The 21,015-nt window shown below is 35.5% G+C and overlaps 1 protein-coding gene across 2 annotated transcripts in view; it reads left to right on the top strand.

Annotated features, from left to right (window-relative positions):
* Positions 1-16,859: 16,859 nt before the first annotated feature.
* LOC122548410 (protein lin-28 homolog B-like) overlaps positions 16,860-21,015 on the top strand; it is a 252,926-nt gene continuing 248,770 nt past the window's right edge. Inside the window, exon 1 of one of the 2 annotated variants that reach the window (XM_043687022.1) lies at positions 16,860-17,929. In XM_043687022.1, coding sequence (XP_043542957.1) covers positions 17,723-17,929 — 207 coding nt within the window. In that variant the 5' untranslated portion in view covers positions 16,860-17,722. Of the gene's footprint in view, positions 18,286-21,015 lie in introns of both variants that reach the window. The other variant, XM_043687023.1, reaches the window with a different exon arrangement.

The raw sequence follows: 21,015 nt of genomic DNA on the forward strand, positions 1-21,015 counted from the left end.
CACCTGCACACACATACTGTGGAAAATATAAGCGCTACCACTGTTAGGCGGTAGTGTGGGGAATACAATTTTAAAAAACAGGATGTGTTTATTCATAATGTCATCACCAGGTGGAGCACTGAAAAAACACGAGAAGCAGCATCGTGCTCTGAACAGTTGACATCATCAGTTTTGGCTGAGTGGGAAGTGGCCATTTGAGCATCTAGGTGGGGAGTTAGATCTCGGCAAGGGGAAGTAGCAGGGGCACTAAACCAGGGTACAGCAGCAGTGGTCTTGACCACTGAGTATGCCTAATCAACCTCAATGCCCCCAGCATTCCCAACCTGGTGACATCAATGGCACATGCATGATCAACTGCACCCTGTGGCCTGTAGCAGCCATCAGTCTGGGTACATGGGGTGTAGCGTTCTTTTAATCCTTTAATGATAATAACTTTGATAAAGATATCTTTCTTTTGGTTCGCCTTCATGTATATATCTAGCTTCCTCTTAAGTAGATCCATGATACTTGCTTCATCCAACTGAAATGCTAATGATTCCACATTTCCACCACAAAAAGAGATCCAACCCTTCACAGAAGTAGCCTGGCCTGTTGTCTATTAACAGAATATCCTATTTTTAAATCAGAGTTCCAGCATTTACAGAGCTCCTTGTTTATTCTACCATCAAAGGATAAGTTATTTCTACTATTTAAGAACGTAGGACGTGACCTGCAGTCGCTTGGTTGTTTGGACCACCATTGTACGCAGTTGTCATTTCCTGCAATTAAAAGTAGTCTAAATGGTCTGGTGTGAGCCTGTAAGTTTGCAAACACTGATATTTCAGGGACAAGTTGAATTCTGATACAATTAATTTATTAGTCTGCATAATCTCATAATGGAAACCTGAACATATCTAGAGAATTTCAGTTTGTTTTCTCTCTAACCACAACAAGACAACAGAAGCTAACATCTTATGAAACAGTCTGCATATAAAGAGGGGAATTTATTCCTTTTCTAGGCACAATGAAGTCACACTGTAACTAAATATTAAACAATTCTACAGACATGTTTGTGTATTTTTAATATCTTCAGTATTTGCAACATCCTCCCTGCAGCCACCACTCTTCCACTTTTTAGGTGCATGCACCACCCCCACCAGCAGCCCATCTATCGGTCATTAGAAGATTAGCCCGTGTGACTTCATCACTGATTTGCTTTTTCTTTCTTTTGTAACAAAGCACCTGATACACAGGCAGCGTAGTAGAGATTAGGAATTAGCTGTGAGGGAATAATGGACTGAAACCTGAGTCATTCCATTCTGCAACATCGGTTTATCTTACTCATGTGTTCCTCCCTTTATCAATTGTTAATTACTTTAGCTAAGAATTGCCTTAGATCAATAAACCAATTGTTTTGTTCAAATTGTTACTTTGTCTTTGCATCCTTGATAAATAAAGGAAATAGCTTAGTATGGGACCGATTAAATGAACAGCTGAGAAATCACAAAGCAATACTACACTGAAGAACCTCCTGTCTAGTCTTATATTCATTTTAGATAGAACAATTGAGACATTGAAATCGTAACAAAGAAAAACACATTAACAGAAGGTAATGCTTCATAGCATTTTCAATTAAGCATTAATAAAATGGCTCTAAAGATATTACCTGACAAATTCTTACTGAAGTGACATGCAAAACAAATGCAGCATTTTAAATTGGATCAAATAAAATTAAGTATACTGCCCTTTACTGACCACAAAACATGTTAAGACATAAAATTATTCTTTAGCCATTCAAGCTTCCAATTCTGATTTACAAAGGTAAGTATTACAAAGTTTCAAGTAAAGAAATCTATCCTACATATCACAGTTGTTTCCAAAGATGAAATAAAGATCTGTTAAATAGTTAGTACTCAGAAATCTTGCTGAAACCATTTGGTTGTTACTCACTTGCAAAAAGTAAGTATTGGTGAAGTGTTTTTCTATTATAAAGGCCAAATTGTTTTCCAAAAAAAAATATTGAATCTTTCACTGGTTTGGTCCTGGGACGCACAATCTTTCCTTAATCAGGAAAACAAATATTCAAAACTGGGAATGAAAGAAAAATCCTACTTTCAATTCGACCCATGTGAAAGGTGGTTATTTGTTGATATATTCAGTAATATACTATTATTCCTATGGATGCAGTTTTTTTACAGTATGACTGGCCTTACAAAAGGCAACATTAACAGAAACCTTTGACCTTTACAAATCAAGTCCTTACTATGATTCTGAGAGCTTAAAAAAACTAGTTAATGGTCAAACCAGTGGGGGAGGGTAACCTTCCCTTGATACAGCTACAACTCCAGCACATGTTAATCTCTTTCTTTCCTAAATCCCCTCAAATTGTATCAACTCCCTGGGATAATATTATCTTGTTCTTTCACAAAGCAGTTATATCTTATTCAAATAAAAGTGAAGGTCTGCGGATGCTAGAGATTTGAAATAAAAACAGAAAATGCTGGAGAAACTCAGCAGGTCCGGGCAGCATCTGGAAAGAGGGATACAGTGTTTTGAGTCCTTCAAAGTAGAAACATATCAGACCTGAAGCATTAATTCTGCTTCCCTTTAAACAGATGCTGCCAGACCTCCTGGATTTCTCCAGCACTACTTCAGATCTTATTTACCCATGTTTAGCATTAATTAAGAAATCAAAACTGAGTCATTAGTCAATCCACACAGAATTCCTAATGCAGGTCTCATAGCACAGTTAAAAATAACTACTATTACTTAATTTTAATTTCATTTAAAATGAAATAAACCCAACGCAATCTGATACACAGTATCCTGTTAAACTAACACAATAAATATTTTAATCTAGAAAGTTTCACATTGACAATTTAAAAGTGCTATCAAGTTTGAAGTTCCCTTTAACAGTATGATTACGCATCCTTCCTGAGATGAATTGAGTTCCTGTAGAGGGCGCACACTGTAAGTATTTTTCTATATACAGATTCTATCTGGTTTACATTTCTTTGTCTGCGCAAATTTTCATTTGTCTTTAGGTCAGCATTTGTTCCTTATCCCTAAGTGCACTTGAACTGAGCAGCTACTTTTGGATCTGGTGTCACAAAGAGGTCAGACCAGATAATGATAGCAGATTTCCATCCCTGATAGACATTAGTGAACCAGATGGATTTATGGCACGGTTACTGAGAAGTTTTTTTTTCCTTACAGACTAATGAATTGAACTTAAATTCCACCAGCTACCATCGTGGGATTTGGGCCAATACCAACTCTCATATCTTCGACTGACTCTCTAGATAACGAGTATATTGATATGACCCCTATGCTACCTTTACAGGCGGGCATCTCTCTTACATTCCAAATAACTTGGCAGGAATTCGGTGTGACACGAGTCTGCAAACATGTAAAATTAATATAAATTGTGAGAAGAAATTCAACAGCTGAAACAAGGTAAAACATTTTGGAATAATGTTAAATAAATGTTCAGATTTGCAAAATTTCTTTACTAATATCTTAAAACAAAAAATATACAGCAAGTCAGGATCTGCAAATAAAAAAGCTAGTATTTTGGAACTGAATAAAAGTATAATATTGTCCTGACCAATTTGCAACCCTCAAACACCATTTAAGAATAGATTATCTGGTTTTTAGCGTATTGCTGCTTGGTGAGCTTGCTCAGTACAAATTGGCTATTGAATGTCTGGATGCGAACAATAACTAAAATTTAAGAACAATAAGTTGCAATATGCCTTAGGGCATTATATATAGTGAAAGATCCTATACAAATGGAAATCTTACTGACCAATCAAAATGTTACATTCTTTCTGTTTTCAGATATTGTATATTTGTATGTTTCTAAAATCTTCTGTACTTATTTGTAGGTATGCAGAAACTGTCTGAAAATTGCATACATTGCTGCTGCAGTTATTATCTGGTGATTGCACATCAGGTACCCTGACAAAGTCCCATCTATCCCATTCTGTATATTGACTGGAAAGTTCACTCATTGAAGTAACACAGAAATTCATTCCCCTTGATTCATTTAAACTGCTTTTCAATTAGTTTTGTATTGTTGTTCATCTTAAGCTGTGATATGTTCTTCTCCCTTCACATGAAACAGTATTTGACTGTCAGGTGTTCTGCTTCCAGGTGTTAGAGCGTGCAGTTCTTCACATAGCCAGCAGGAAGTGCCTAGATGCAGTTCGGAGTATGCCCATGACTTTTAAATTCAGTGGTGCAACAAGAAGTTTTGACCCCTGTTCAAATGTCACTCTTTGAATTTTAGAAATAATTAATAACTCACTCCAAGGCTCACAATGAACTTTTGAAAAACAATGAGCCTCAGTGTCCTGGGGGAAAGGAAAAAAGACCAGCTCAAGTTTCTGCCTCCAGTTGACATCAGTTACCCTCTGTAGAAAGTACTATGTGAATGGACATTGAGTGACAGCAGGATTAAGCTCAGTTGTAATGCCCCCCCGGGTGAAATAACTTCCCAGCACCCAATGTCCAGGATAATGCATGACGAATGTTCACAAAGACAAGGAACTGTGAAGTTATCAGTAGCCATGTAAGTGCAACTCAGCACAAATGATCACATTTGTGAGATTCATGACTATGAAAATAGGAACTAAGTAACTATCTGATACAAAGCTTCTGTCAACTAACAATTGTAACCTTTAACATGCATTTTTTTACATTTGGTATGCAGCAAAAAACTTGTCCATAAATTAGATGACGATGAATATGGAAATGTGAAGAACTTTTTTTTCATTATTTTACATATAAATTTTAATTAAACAAATTCTTCCATTCATTTATAAGTAAAAGTATTTTGTAATTTTAATATAATTTTCTCTGGCTTAGTTTGGCTAATAAATGTGAATTCATGCAGGTTCGCCCATAATCACATTCTGCAAATGCAGAAATTAAGTTTACTACCTAATCAAAACCTTTGTACTTCAATGACCTGCTGCCCTGTGTTATTGTGATAGACCAAATTTATTATTTCTGAATTTAAAATTACCAGACACAAAACTTGTTTTTGAAAATAGCAATATAATCAAGCAATTACAATTGGCCCAACTTACAGCATCAGTGTAAATAATTGATACTGTTACGTCAATATAAAATGGAATGTAATCAAGGTCCCTATCCTAATTAGTGTTCAGCATCCTTAAGTAGGTGTGTTCTGTGCAGTATAAATTTGCAATGCATGTGAATATTTCAGTTGATATCACATCTGGTGCAACTATGCAAAAAAGATCTTCAGTTAGGATATACTGGTGGAGTTTCTCATTAGAATGCATACACAGAACCCAACTTTTCCTCTGTTCTTAAACACAAATTTGATAGGTGACAATTGTGTTGTTCCCTTTTCACCCTTAAATATTTCCACTGGCACCATTAATGTTTGTAATCTCCTGAAATGTAACTTTCAGTGAAGCTGTGCACTTTGTTTCCCAGGTTCACCTAAACAATCAACACTATGTAGTCTTAGAAGAGAAAGACTGGAGGCTATAATTTAGTATCTAAGCTGCCTTTCAGATTTTTCAAAAGCAACATTTGTCCTCAGGCTCCCAACCCTACAGTTGCAGTACAGCAGCATTTCTTTGCCAGTTACTCCAAGAACTAGTCAGAAAAAGCAATTATATTTTAAGAATGTACTTTCCAAGTATCTGTGACTTTATACTAAGAGCTGAATTGAAAATGTCAAACTTAAGATGATTGTGTGATCATATGACATTCAAGCCAAATTGCATTTTCTAATATGGTTTCAACTTATGATGAATGTTTACCACAGAGGCAAAAGTTGCCAATTGAGCCTATTAATGAAGTAAATCTAATTAAGTTGAATAAGGTGCCTTTTTATTAACATTACAAAGCTTTTAGAGTACAAACAATTCAGAATTAAACTTGAATCTAAATGTTTAGTACTAATATATGGCTATGGATCTTCAGTTAGTTTGTAACAATATAAAATATTATGTAAATAATGTTTACATTTTGCTGCCAGAGGAACAGTATGAATGGACACTGACAATGATGAATGAGAAGACACAATATTAGATCTTATCCTTTTGAAAAGATATACTTGTCATTCCTCAATTACTTAGATGCAACAGATGACCAATGCCTCTGGAGATTCAAGCTGAGTAGCATGTTAATAGCTATGTAACTTGGTGCCACCTGAATTGGATAGATCTTTTGCTCTTTCAGTTGCTCCTTCTTTGAAAAGCAAGTTACCAACAGTCATTTATTCCTTTGCATTAGATTTATTTCAAGCAAAATAGAACAATTGCTCAGGTATTAGGTAAGTATAATATATACCTATATTCAAATGTGAGAGATGCATTAATTAATACAATTGTATTTATGATTACAAAGACACAATTACCATGCAGCACTTAACTCTGTCTTCCACAGAGTATAGTGTTCACAGTAAACAGTTGGCATCAATTCTGAAGCACAAGATTTGTATCTGCATAAATGGTAACACAAACTCTAAACTGAAAAATCCTAAATTAAGCAGGGACTCGGGTGCCTGAGTTAATCATATATGAACCATTTGTGCAATTCTTTCTTGTGTGTTACATGTCACACAGACTCACTATTGTGAAGAACATCCAGCTGTACATCACAGAACAAATCTATTCTCTGACCTTTTGAGAGGCAGCCCCAGAAGCCTATATTTATATGAAACTACTTTTTCTAAGCAGCTGTTAATAAGGTGGTTTATTTTAAAACAAATATTCAAGTATAAGTCTATAAATGTAAGAAGCTTATCTTTTTGTCGACAGAAAATGCATTATCAATTAAACCTTTAAATTTCTTTCATGGCTAACTGCATGAAATTTGTTCGGTCACAATAATATATATCCCTTTACTTGTGGGATGGAATTAAAATAAAATTCTGGCTTAGGTTAACGGTGTTGGTCACTCAATAACAGAAGGGCTTATGCCCGAAACGTCGATTCTCCTGCTCCTTGGATGCTGCCTGACCTACTGCGCTTTTCCAGCAACACATTTTTCAGCTCTGATCTCCAGCATCTGCAGTCCTCACTTTCTCCCACTCAATAACAGAATCTTTTTCATGAAAGAGATGTAAAATATTTACATTTCCCCACATACACCATGCTTTATGTCATATGAGCTTACACAGAACTTTTTTTTAAACCACTAAAACCATTTGTAATGTCTCCCATAAAGAAGATTGCCAAGTTGATGGTTTTCTGTACATTATGAAAAAAGTTAGATAAACACCATATGCAGTAAAGCAACACAATTATCTTGAAAACATTTTTCAAAAATTGCTTTAAGAGTTCCACATATTCAACAATATTACATTTATTCTTTCATATAAAGGCATGTTAATGAAGTAGAATAAGGATTTCATTACAAAAATCCTAAAAGGTTTGGAAACAGCAATAATGTAGCACAAGCCTGCTTCAGTGAGTGCAGGATGGCGTGAGGATGTAATATGAGTTTGCAACCATTTCTTGACTCACCAATCTCGACTACATTTTTGTGGTTAAATGTTGAGCAGATGTACTTCTCACAGGAACAAAATATACACAAAAGAATGATGCCCAGCCAACATTGATAGACTCCTAACAATCAGTCTCAAGCAGTTTTAGTGAAGGCCACAGGAAAGATCCACATTCAATCTTCTGAAGCAAGAAAAGGTAATCCAGAAAAAAAACTTGCAAAAAAAAAGACAGACTTTGACTTATGTCTCACAGACTAAAATCATTATTATTTCTCTGTTAAGACATATCTAATGTGAGAAAGCAAATTATATGATCTTGATTGTCTGACCAAGAACATTCAAGATTTGTTTAAAATTACTTCTGGGGAAAGTCATGACATACTGACTTGATTCGTGAATATCTATACTGACTTGACTAGAGAATCAGTCCACAAATTACTGATTGTTATTATTTGTTTGTTATTAGTTTAGGAATAAGATTAGCTTTGTTTAATATACAGGACCCTGTAATGAGAAAGAATATAAACACACCTTGTTTGTATTAATGTAACAGAATAGGTGACAACCATTCCCTAGTTAATTTCTCAGGCTAATGCCGTGATCATTCAGAGTCTAGCTGTCTTGTTTAAAATGTAACAAGGCTTAACAGTTGACTGTCAGTTATCATTAACTAGTGCATTCTCCATGGCTATCCCTCCAAAAATCATAGTCAATTTGCAAAACAGCACTCTACAGTCATGCAGTATAAATGGTGTAATCCTTTTACTTTAGTCACTTTCATGGTTGTCTTTATTTAAGATAAACAGCTTTGATAAAATATATCACCTTTCATCAAAATAATTAATAAGGAGGGGGAAATTAGAGCATGACAGAAGGCTATCTAAAATATTAAAAGAGATAGTAAGATTTCTGAAGTATTTTTAAAAAGAAATTTTAACAAAGTGAGTATGGGTCCTGCATAAAATGAGTTTGGGGACTTAATAATCGAAAAGAGGTGAATAAAACAGTTACGTGCATTGATCTTCATAACAAAGAATTCAATTAGCATCCAAGAAACAGCTGTAAATCAAGAAGTGGAACAGAACAAGGAAGAACACAAGAAAATTACAATCATGAGGGAAGTGATTATTGAGATAAATGTGGAAACTTGAAACAGAAGTCCTTGAATCCTGATGAACTTCATCCTATGGACTTAAAAAAATGGTAAGCAAGATAATTGACGTATTGGCTTTAATTTTTCAACATTCCCTAGATTCAGGAAGATTTCATTACATTGGAAATAGTAAATGTAGCTCCTTTACTCAAAATGGCAGGGAGACAGAAAGAAAGAAACTGCGGGCGAGTTATTTAAATGCCTATTTCAGTGAAAATATAGTCATAGAGATGTACAGCATGGAAACAGACCCTTTGGTCCAACTTGTCCATGCCAACCAGATATTCTAATCTAATCTAGTCCCATTTGCCAGCACTTGGCCCATATCCCTCTAAACCTGTCCTATTCATATACCCATCCAGAAGCCTTTTAAATGTTGCAATCTTACTAGCCTCCACCACTTCCTCTGGCAGCTCATTCTATACTCTGCATGAAAAGGTTGCCCCTTAGATCTCTTTTATATCTTTCCCCTCTCAACCTAAACCTATGCCCTCTAGCTCTGGAATCCCCCACCCGAGATAAATAACTTTGTCTATTTACCCTCTACTTGCCCCTCATGATTTTATAACAACAAACAAATATAGATAGGTTAAGTGGGTGGGCAATGGTTTTTTACATGGAATATAATGTAGAAAAATATGGAACTGTCTATTTTGGTAGAAAAACAAACAAAGCACCAAATTATCCAAATATTCACATATTGCATAGCTTTGAGATGTAGAGGGATACAGTGACAGCAAGTTTTAAGAAAGCTGATAGAATGTTATTATTTAGTGCTAGAAGAATTAAATACTATGATAGGGAAGTTATGCTTCAGTTATAAAAGACATTGGTGACACCATATATGAAGTATTGTGCATATTGCTGGTCTCATCCAAGATGAGTATAGAGTAGGCATAAAGTATTTACAAATGTCCTTAAATAAAGAGACCAATACTACATATAATACTCCAGATGTGGTCTCTTTATTCAATGAATGATATGAATGTGTTAGAAGCAGTTTCTGAGATGGTTTACTGGACAAATACAGGAATGTGCAGGTTGTCTTCTATCAAAGGTTGGATAAGTTATCCTTGTACCAATTGAAGTTTAAAAGTATTAAAGATGACATTTGAAACCCTGAGGAATCTTGACAGAATGAATATGGATAGGACTTGCCTCTTGGGGTAGAATCTCAACTAGGGATCATAGTTTAAATATGGGGTAATTTATTTTGACAAAAATTAGGTACATTTTATTCTCTTGGAGGGTTTTGAGACTCTAGCATAGTCTTCCTCAAAAGCCAGTGGAAACAGCATATAAGAATATTTTTAAGGTAGATAGATTTGTGTTAAGCAAGAAACTGAAAAGTTATCAAAGGTAACTGGAAATGTGGAGTTGAGATTACAACAAATGAGCCAATATATTGAATGACGAAGCAGGTTCGAGGTGCTAGATAGTCTATTACTGCTCCTTGTCCAAATGTTTATATGCTTGTAGGTATGATTACTTAACAGATTTTATTTGTATCATTTGTTCTAATGGTGATTTGGTAGCTGTCCTTTTAAACCTAGTTATAATGAACCAGCCAAGATCAAAAGAAGCTTGGAGAGTCTCTTGAGATGCAGTGGTCATATCCCTACCTTTGAGCTAAGAAGCCTCAGTTCAAGTTCCACGCTGCTCCAGAGGTGTGTAATGACCTCTTTGGACAGGTTTATTTTAAAAAACGCTTCAAATTTTCTGATACAATGTTCCTTCCATCCGTTTTGCTCATTTGAAATCATTATCTATTGAACTCAGGGCGACATTAAACTTTCTAAACTTGTGGTCAGGTCAAAGGATTTGTCCTTAATTTGATCATAACCGTATAAATATCAAACAACAACAGAAATTGATGGAGATACTCAGCAAGTCTGGTAGTATTTGTGGAGAGAAAGCAGAGTGAACATTTTGGGTCCAGTGACCCTTCTTCAAAACAGCAAAGAAAGCAGAGTTATAAATATCAGACCTGGCATAGAGTGATATTGGACTTGAAACACTAACTCTAATTCTCTCTCCACAGAAGCTACCAGATATACAGAGTTTCTGCTTTTCTTTAAAATTTTCAGCATCTGGAATATTTTGCTTTTCTTTGTTCTTCTAGCATGATAGTAATAGTAGAGTGGGAGATATGTCAGGCAATGAGGTTGTAGGTTGTGATTGCATCCAGCTTCTAATGACTGACAACCCCTCATGTGTTGGATGCCCAGTTTTGCTAGATATTTTTGAAATCTGTGAGAGGGGACTTCATCTCCACAAGCACTGTGTAGTGATAACTCCTACTAGTGTCATCATGAATATGCACTTCAAAGGTAGATCGAGGAACACGTTTGGTCAGTAGTAATGCTGTTGAGCACAGTTGGCAATTAACATTGAAGTCCCCCAGCCAAAGTATATCCTGTGCTCTCTGTTCATCGATATCCTTCAGTGCATTTCTATTTAGCAATTGTTTCACTCTTTATTTTTGTCTTCCAAAACGAATTACTCCCAACACAAAGCCAAAATACTAAAAGTCTGAAATATAAGCAAAAATTGCTTGAATATTGGGAAATTGAATATTCCTCCCATTTGTCTTTTTGTCTCTATCTTTCTGAGATCTTTAATTGTGCCCCTCCTGGCCAAACATCGACCATGTGTATTCAGTAAACTTCAATACAATGTTCTGAGACCAAATTATCAAACAAGTGAGAAGACAGTGAAGGCTGAGTCTTTAAATTTATTCAGGAATGAGTTACATAGATTTTCAAAAGATGTAGATTTTAAATTTAGATGTTATTGTTACAGGACAAGGGAATCAAAGATTATAGGATTGAGATGGGAAAGTGGAGCTCACGGACTGATCAGCCATGATCATGAGTTTATCATACATATGGAACTGTAATCTTCCAACGAGAACAACAAAAACTTTACAAATGAGCGATAAAACAGTCTTTAGCATGGACACTGTCTCAATTGTTTTTATTAGGAAGCAAGGTGGTTAATCTTTGCTGACCATGTGATGTAAGTACATCCACAGCACTGCTAAAAACCTCATCAAAGTAATTTCAAGTCAGAAGAACTGCCATTATTAGGGACTAGTTGAAATTTTCTTTTCACTTTCAAAAAGATTCATCAGCAGTACGCCGTTTAAGTTGATAAATAGAGTAAGTGGAATTATTGTTAAATTGTTTTATATTTAAACATTAATTACTGATAACATAATCAAAAGAATTGTCTTGGAATTAGTTAGCTTGAAAATAAAAGAGCTTTAGATTAGTGTGCACAATTGAAGCTTAAAAGGAGTCAATTATGTTGTCTCCATTAATGTTAATTTTGTTCCCTCACTTTGCTCCAGGCTAGTTATTTAGTTAATGTTACTGTTAAAATTAAAATATAATTAAGGGAATAAAGAACTGAAAATGGATCAAGGAAGCATCACATCTCCACCAGCTGCCCAAGTGCCATGAAATGCCTGAAGAAACATCATTGATGCTCACACTGAATGAACAAGCACTGCTTTCCATCTGCACAGCCTACAGCTATCTACCAAGAATCAGTATCATATCTAAACATAGGATGTTTGTCTTCTTTATGCATCTGTGCATTACGCCTTCAAATGCTATAGGATTTCATGTGTACACTTTATCATTCGTTTAAATAAACCATCGTTTTTGATCAATGAACACAAAAAAAAGTGGTTAAAGTTTAAGGGCTGGCTAAATCCAAAATACAATCATGAAATTTTCTTCAGACTATTTTTGACTATGTAGTCATTTTCAAAATTTACTTCACACAGAAAGATATTTTGACAGCACTATCGCTGCAGCTACCAGTCTGAGATCAGTAGTTATAGTTACAGTGCGTGCACAAAGCTCTCCAAAAGTTACAAATGAAGGATTTTAATGTTACTCTTACTGCTTAAGGTCAAGTAGGTTTACAAAATGTCAATGAAGTCCAACAAACCCGCTTTACTTTGCAAACTAGATTTAATAATTGCACAAGAGTCTGACACAAAATGGACTCAAACCCAAGCAAAATAAGTCTGACCTGCTCCAAGAAGCCATACTTCACTTTTCCCCCATATGTAGATAGAAATAGTTCCTTTCAGATTGATGAAAAGCTAAAATTATTTCACGCTAATATTAAACTTGTATAAGCATACATGTAGCTCCAGCTGATAAATACAATATAAGTATTTTAAAGATGTGTAAGACTTTATAATATCTTTCAATTATAAACATGGTTTACTATTTTCTGATTTTGCTACATTATTAAGGTCAGCCATTGGTGATCTGATAAGTCAGTTCTAGTGTCCTAAAAGATAAACACAAAACTACTTCAGAAACGTTACTTGTCCTTCAGTATCTATAAACTAGTCAATATAGGAAGCATAACATTTTGCTTTGCATTACTGTCTTTCCAATTTTTGTGAATGTGAGTACAGTGCATTACCTCTCTTTGACCTCTGCAATGCTCTGTGTGGTTGACCATGACAACTCCTTCCACTACCCCCAAGATCCTACCCTTCATTGCTCCAGTCCTTTCTTTTCTAACAAAACCAGTACATATTTTATAAATATTTCCATTTCTGCATCTGCACTGCCACCTCCAGTGTCCTCAAAGTATAGGTCAACTTTCACGATTTTGCAAATGATATCCAGCTAAACTTTCTCAACAATCATCCTTCTTGATTCAGTGAATTGTGATTTGCTCTGATACATGGTATAGGAAATAGAACTTCTTGCAGGTCAGTAACAGATTGGAATCTTTTCAATCAGCTGCATCACGAATTTTGTGTTGTAACCCAAAACCCCATTCCCATATACCTCTTTGAACATAACTCACACCACTCAGTGGTAGTCAAATTGAGCATTATTTATTTATCCAGTTAATCGCCCAAGACTACTTACTTACTTACATCCTAGAAATATTGAAAATACTATCCATTTCAGTTACACCACTGCCACAAAATCTTTCATTATTTTACACACTAGAGTCTTGAAAGGTCGTGACCATGAGCTCCACTCAATTTAAAATGGAACTAAAGTTGTACCTTTACCACTATATTATATTCCAGCAGGTATCAATCCTATGACAGCAGCTGTTTGCTGGATCCCGGATTCTCCTAATTTTGATTTCAAAATCAACTTCAGAAGTCTTCATCCTCCCTAACTTTCCATCAACAACCCCACCCCCCTCACCAATCTTTGTTTTTCCCTCTTTGTCCTTATTCATACTTTCTGCTTTTCGAAGTTCTGCTCCCTATGTTTCTTGCCCCTTCTGAAACTATGTATGACAGCTATCCTGGCTCCCACAACTCACATTACAGACCTATCATCTATCTGGTAGCCCATTAGATACACTATTCATCATTACAAGTCCCCAGAAAAATCTATCTCCTTAGCAGTTAGCTGTTGGCTATCTCCAATCTGAACTTCAAATGTAAAGGTTTGAGAAGGTGTTCTATTGAGAAGGTTTTCTACATTAAAAATGCTATTACTGTGCTATTTATTGTCATTAACAAGTTGTATGTTTTTACAGTTGTGCTTATATGTGAAACCCCTCAGCAAACAAAATACATTTAGAGGTTTTTGTTTATAAATTCTACATCTTTCAAAGCTACTGACAAAATGCAGAATTCCATTTTCTTTATACTTTGTATTCCTTAGTTTAATTTCCTTCACATGGCACTGATTTTTCAGTGGCAAGCACAGACAAGTACAAAAGTCTATTTCTAGTTTAAAGGTTTTACCTCACAAGCTGGTGAGCATTTACGTCATGAAAAAAGACAAACTGTTGTTCCCTCTAAAATACAGCCCTTCCCCCACAGGGCAAAGGTCACAGCAGCCAAACCCTCTCAGAACAAACAAATCAAACTCAAAGTAGTTTTCTGCACCCTTCCCGCTTTCTTCCCTAACAGCAGGATTTTGTTTTTGCAATTACTTCTACCTTAATGATAATCGGGAGCATTGAGAGCTGATTTAACTAGTCAATAGACAAATGGCAGAAATAGAAGGAATCAACAAAAGATATAACATAAAGCAGTGCATAATTAGTAGTCAAATAAATCATCCACATAGGGCAAGAAGGTACCAGGTTTGATCACCAATCTGTACAGAGTTTGTGGATCTCAACTGGAGAAATGTGAGGGTATTACAATTGCTCAGTTTGTTAAAAAAAGTTGGCCAAGGTCGCCATTGGTGATTGTTATCCAATGACTCCTTCTGAAAGTGTGCTTGTGCAGATGTGAAATGAATACTGGATTGTTGCATTTATAGTCTCACTATGTACATGCAAATTAATAACCTCCGGCTATCATGTCCTACATTCTTATTTTATCCATAATATATTCATTTGAAAACATTTTTGAATAATTTCACTGCAGTTTTGCAAAGCTAAACTGCTTACAGAATATCTGCAGAAGGGTTTCATCAATGCATAACAAGTTTAGAAAGCATGCAGTAAAAAAATTCTAATACTGAGTCTCTCCAGAACTTAAAAGGTGAAATATTACTTTGGAAAATATCATTTAAAATTACAGTTAGATAATTCAAATTTTACAATGTAAAATTTGCTGTAGTGACGTCTGATATTTTACAATGTAAATAACAATCACCAATGAAAAATTCAACTTTATTCATTCCCATGCACAAACTTGTGTATAAACTTACTTTAACTGAATTGTCACCACACTTGTCAATATATGAGTTTTTGTATGTTCCGTTTGATTTTTTTCCCAGCTTATTTAAAGTTATTAGTGGAATTGAGCTATCGTTGATTATGTTTTGAAAACACAAATAATTTTCCTGTTGATTTTTCTCTCAGTATCAGGATTCATCATGATATTACCTTCTATCTTATATTCCAGCTAAGGATTTCCAATCTGCATCTCCAGATAATAACCAAAACTAAATATAGTCAAGACTGATGTTCGAATTGTGATATTCTGTATGTGAATGGAACATTGTGATATTCTGTATGTGAATGGAACATCCTTCACAAAAAAGCACTAAATTGTGATTTTGCAGTTGGTAAATACATAACTAATACCACATTCAATTTCCATCATGCAGTGTGTAAATTGATCTTAAGTGAGAGAAAGGGTGCTGAAAAGGCTCCTGCACCCATCAAATGGGGTTGGGGTTTGGGGGGAGTGTGGAGAAGTGGTACAACTCAATTTGCCCTCCAATTACCTTCACTAGAAAGTGCACCCTTGTGGGTGCAGTGACATTGGACCTGATGTAGTTATCTCACTTTTCATAACCTCCCCCACCTTCCACATGCCTCAGGATTAGGCAAGCTTGCCAATATACTGTCTAAATTAACACAAAAAAAGGATTTGGTATTGGGCAGAGGAGAAATAGATATCAATAGAAATAAACTCTTGTTATATAATTACCAACAGGAGGACAAAATTAGAAATGGATTTATGGAATATGGTAACATTCTTTGAGCACAGCATGTTTTGCCATTCTCTGATGTAACTCATCATGAAATTTGCTTAATTTGCAAAATGAATATCGGGAAACCTTCTCCAACAAATACATTTGTGCCCCATTTTTAAAAGAAAACTACCTTTATAGCTTTTGAATTCTTGTAGGCAGTCTCAAAAATGATTTTAGGAACAAGAATGGTGCATTACAGTTTAGGAAAGTTAATGTTGGAAATTACAAGTTAATTCCTGGGGCATAAGTTCACAAACTTGTGCATCTTTTTATGAGAAAAGTTTCTAACCTGTGGGATTTTATTATAAAAGATGAAAATTATTTGACAGAACCTAAAATTAAATATAAATTGCAAAGCCAAGATTTCACTAATATCCTAAATAAATTCAATATAATATTTTACAATAAATATTCCTCAGTAGGTTCTATATCTTTAGTCACAATTTTCCATCTGATTTGAATATGACCTTGAATCTACATATTTAAGCTAATTTCTCAAAGTTGTAAAACATGTAGTCTAATACTAAATGGAACATTTTAAAAGCAGTGTTGAATTTATATTTATTCTCGTTGTTTCATTTGCAGTCAATTCAAAAGAAAAATAGTTCAAGATAATTGCAAAAGTAAATATGTTGTATATGTAGATTTGTTTTAAATTTTTGATGCAACTCAGCTACTTGTTGATAATTGATAGCTGTGCTTTATGAAGCTATATTTGGAAGGTATTGTACATGAAAGCTTTTTTTGATGTACAAAAAGAGTTATTTTATGCTGCTGGGATCCCATTACAAACAATCTAATTTTTTTTTAAATTGCCGAGAAAAAGGAACTGTTTACACTTCATTAAATAGTTTCACTTGTCTTTCCTTTCTTACCCATGTTTGTTAAGCTGCCTGATTTTTAACAAAAATTAACTTGAAAGCTTCTCATCCCATTTTTGTGCTGCAAATTTTTAATTGTGCTTTCCTCACGTTCAGTTCTCAACCCTATTTTTGCTTTCACTCCAGAGAAAACAGTTATTTCACAGCTCATGTACTATGTATTCCTTCCATCCCAAGCGTAATTGGTAAAGACTGTGTAAACAAAAAAAAATCACTTCCGCGAATAAACTCATTCAATGCAGTAGCGTCCATAACTACCACAATTGTCGAGTATCACGATGCTTCATCTGTGCTTTGTTTTTGCACAATACCATTACTTTCCATTGTGTACTGAACGTCTTTTTGTTTGCTTGTGTAGAGGTCATATAGAAATTATATTAAGTTTAACGAAGAGAATCGTTGTTATTGGATTTCGATTTTTGAAAAAAATGCACTAGTTGCAACGCTTATTTAGATCACAATTTACAAACAAAAATAAAACGAGTAATTCTGGCATAATTCCAGAGAGGTAACGGGATTTTAAATACAATTCATACGTAGAATTAGCAATTCGAAAGCGAGAGTGAACCATCAACACTGAACAGAAGTGCACTGGTCTATGCAGCGAGCCAAACTTTGAGAGGGTTAAAGAGAAGTGCGGATTGGGGTGGATTTGAAGGAGGAGGGGTGTTTGCATTTTCGAAAGTGTAAAAATATCTGGACAGCATTGCGTTGCACAAGCAGCAGGGCTCGCCCTTGCACGGCTGGTGACGGGGAAAGCCCCTGTCAAAGCTGCATGACGTGTGAGGCAGGGCGAAGTGTGTGTGATCAGGAGTTGGGGATTCCCTCTCGGGCTGCACGGTTTCCAGGTTGTTGGGTAGCTCGGCCAAGTTTCATCCTCAACATTGCCTCTTTCCGCCCTGAACGCGGCACTGCCTCTTCAACAGCAAAGAACATTCGGGCAGGAAGTGAAATAAGTCTCAAAAAAAATGACGCATGTAAGGTAAGAAGGATAGAAATATGTGACCCTCCAGTTTTATTGGCAGCCTCTAAACGTGATCTTGTCCAACCCATTCGCTGCGACGCGAGAAGCGCTAAATTGTTAACCTAAATAAAGCCCGACTATTCCAGCGGACAAAGCGTTCCCTGTTGCAGCGTCGGGCTATCCAGAATTGCAGGAGATGAATGTTCTTCCGGGTTCACTCTTTTCGCTGTGTCTATATATTTTCTCTCTCTATCTCATTACTTAAAGAGACAGTAATATTTTTTAAAAATAAGAAAAACTGAACGCGTCGTAGAAATTCACCTTTTCAGGTAAAACTGAACGTGCCAAAAACACACAAAAAGACGAAATCCCATGTAAGTAGTTTGTGGGATTTTTAAAAAATGCGAGTTAACACGTGCAAGTCGCTTGGTGGCAAAAGGGGAGGGGTGGAAAAGTTTTGTAGGTCTGTTGTTTATTTTTCTCCCTTCCTGTGTCTCTCTCTCTGCGTGTTGTTTTGGAAGGTGGCCCCGTTGCTGTAGACTCCAGTCTCTTGCTCTTCCCTGAATTTTGTGTGTGTGTGAGAGAGCGCGAGGGAGCCCGGGACTCGCTGCTCATTGTCACCTGGGGCACGAGGGGGCGTCGCGCGGACCCGGGCCACTCCGAAAGGAGGCTCAGCTCTCACCCCGGGGATGGAGATGATGTTAATACTGCTGTAGCTGCAGCCTTCATACTCGCAAAGGCAAACCCCATTCGCTGCCATGCAGCAATTTCCCCCCTCTCCTCTCCTCCCCTCCCCGCCCATCTTCGATGCAACCTTACAGCATTCTCCTTTTTTCTCGGTAATGAAGAGCTCATTTAGGCATTAAAATGCACAAGAAGGTGCATGTGCCCACTATTTTTAAAATGTATGTTTCTCGTTCACTCTCTTTTACTCACGGTACGGTGCTTGGATGCTTACAGCGGCGTGATGCTTATGACGGAAAAGTGCATTTTCTTATGATCAGTTAGAATTAGTTGCGTTTGTACGAAGCGACTGAGCACGATTCGTTCACTTATTTTGTTTGAAATCGCCGGTGAACTTTGATGTTGCTATGTGATCTGAAAGAGTAAATGATTTCCTTCCGCTCGACTTTAAGTGGATCAGGGAATAGAAAGTCGCCATTTTGATTCGTTGTCATTGGCAGTTTTAGACGTCCGAGGTATTTAAAAATAAAGCAAGCACTTCGAGGGCATCTGTTTCCTCAATCCTTCATGTTTTTCCACATCTGTTGTTACGTGTACCGATGTAAATTGATGCATGGGCCTTTTAGAAAGAAGTTGGACGATGAGAAGTTATGGATGTTTTTTCTGCCTTCATTGAAAAAACAATTAGAATTTGTAGAGTCTGAGGGATTTTTTTATTTCCCCAGCAGTAAATTTGAACGTATTTGCATCGAGTAGATTTCTCTTTACTCCTATTGTTTGAGGAGTTTCCGCTTCGCAGATAATTGTTCTGAGTGAGATGTCATTACAAATACGTTCATTATTGAGTGTTTTTTAACTGCAAAACCAAAGGATTTGTTTTATCTTTTAGAAAGGCATAGAAAGAATTTGTGAAAGAAGTGATATGATTGCTGAAAATAGATTGCAATAATGAAGTTCTTAACTATCAAACGAATGTTATATTCATTGTAACTGTGTAAATATTGACCATCACCTTATGCTAGAGTTCTAGAGAAGTATATCGCCATTATAAAGTGTAAAAGTTTAAGACAATTTATTCATCCAAACTATGGAGAAGATCTATTCTCATCTTTCTCCACCACTACCCCTCCCCAACCTCTTCACAATTTAAGACAACACACTTTCATTAGAGGTCAAATTGAAGTGTGGTTTGTGATCTGAAGTTATGGGCTACAAGTCTTGCACTCTGATTCTTTGTTTTGTGACCATCATGACTGCACTTAAGAACTTAACATATTATGTACAGGATGTTGAGTTCATATAGAAATGAGAAGTGCTAATAAATTCAAGCAACACTATCATACCAAATATAAAGCCAAATGTAATGCATCAGGGTAATATAGAATGACAGGATAAATAGAATGTTTCAAACAATTTGAATTTGTTTGAAAACTTGGGGTTCCAAAAGCTAGAAAATAATCTGCAGTGTGAGGGAAAGGTGAATCAATATGTTGCAGCTTTGACTCTTGATCATCAAATAGTAATCTCTCCAGGTACTTCCATTAATGTATTTTTTGAAAATACATATGTGAAAATATGCTAATCACAATTGCTTACATCAAAAGGTTCCCATTGGCTTTGAGTATCGTGTGTATTGTTTAAAATCTCAACCAAAATGTAGCTAATGCTTTAGCATGAGTTGAACATACATTTGTGTAATGTGTGTTTAATAAACCTTTTGCTTAATTGACATTGTGTATAGTATTGTAGTTGTTTCCTGCATTATGTAACCAACTAAACTACTTAAAACATTGTTGTTTATAAATACTATAATTCCCAATTTTTAACATAATCATGTGTCTTCACTTAGAGATTTGGTTCATAATATTTAGTATGCAAGGCAGTTTTTGTTGGTTTTCGGAAGGAAAAACTTAGAGATTTGTTTCAAGCTTGTTTTTCCATGTGTATTGGTAGAAATTTATTATTTTGACTTAATGTTTTTAAAAGAAACACACCATTAATCTATCTCCTAATAATAAAAGTCATTTTCAGTAAAATGGCTATAATTTGAAAGAGACATTTCACATTTATTTCTATGTTTAAAGATGGAAAATGTGGTCCACTGGTTTAAACACACTCAACAGGCAATCAAAGTAAATACTAAATGTTTTTTAAAATGTATTTTTAAAGGAAAATGAACAATATAAATATAACTTTGTTTTTGAAAAGCAAACCGTTTTGAAAACGTTTGAAGATGGAGTTGGGGGAAATAACATCAGGGTAGCTTTCTTTTGCAAAAAAATATTTGGAGCTTCACATATCTAATAAGCTAGTCAAATTGCAATTACATTTTCTATCTAAGACCCCTTTTAAAGTTTGTACTACACTATAACTTGTAAAATATAAGTGGCAAAATATATTCATTTTTAAGATCAAGTATA

This window comes from Chiloscyllium plagiosum, chromosome 3 (genome assembly GCF_004010195.1).
Source record: "Chiloscyllium plagiosum isolate BGI_BamShark_2017 chromosome 3, ASM401019v2, whole genome shotgun sequence".
NCBI classification, from domain to species: domain Eukaryota; kingdom Metazoa; phylum Chordata; class Chondrichthyes; order Orectolobiformes; family Hemiscylliidae; genus Chiloscyllium; species Chiloscyllium plagiosum.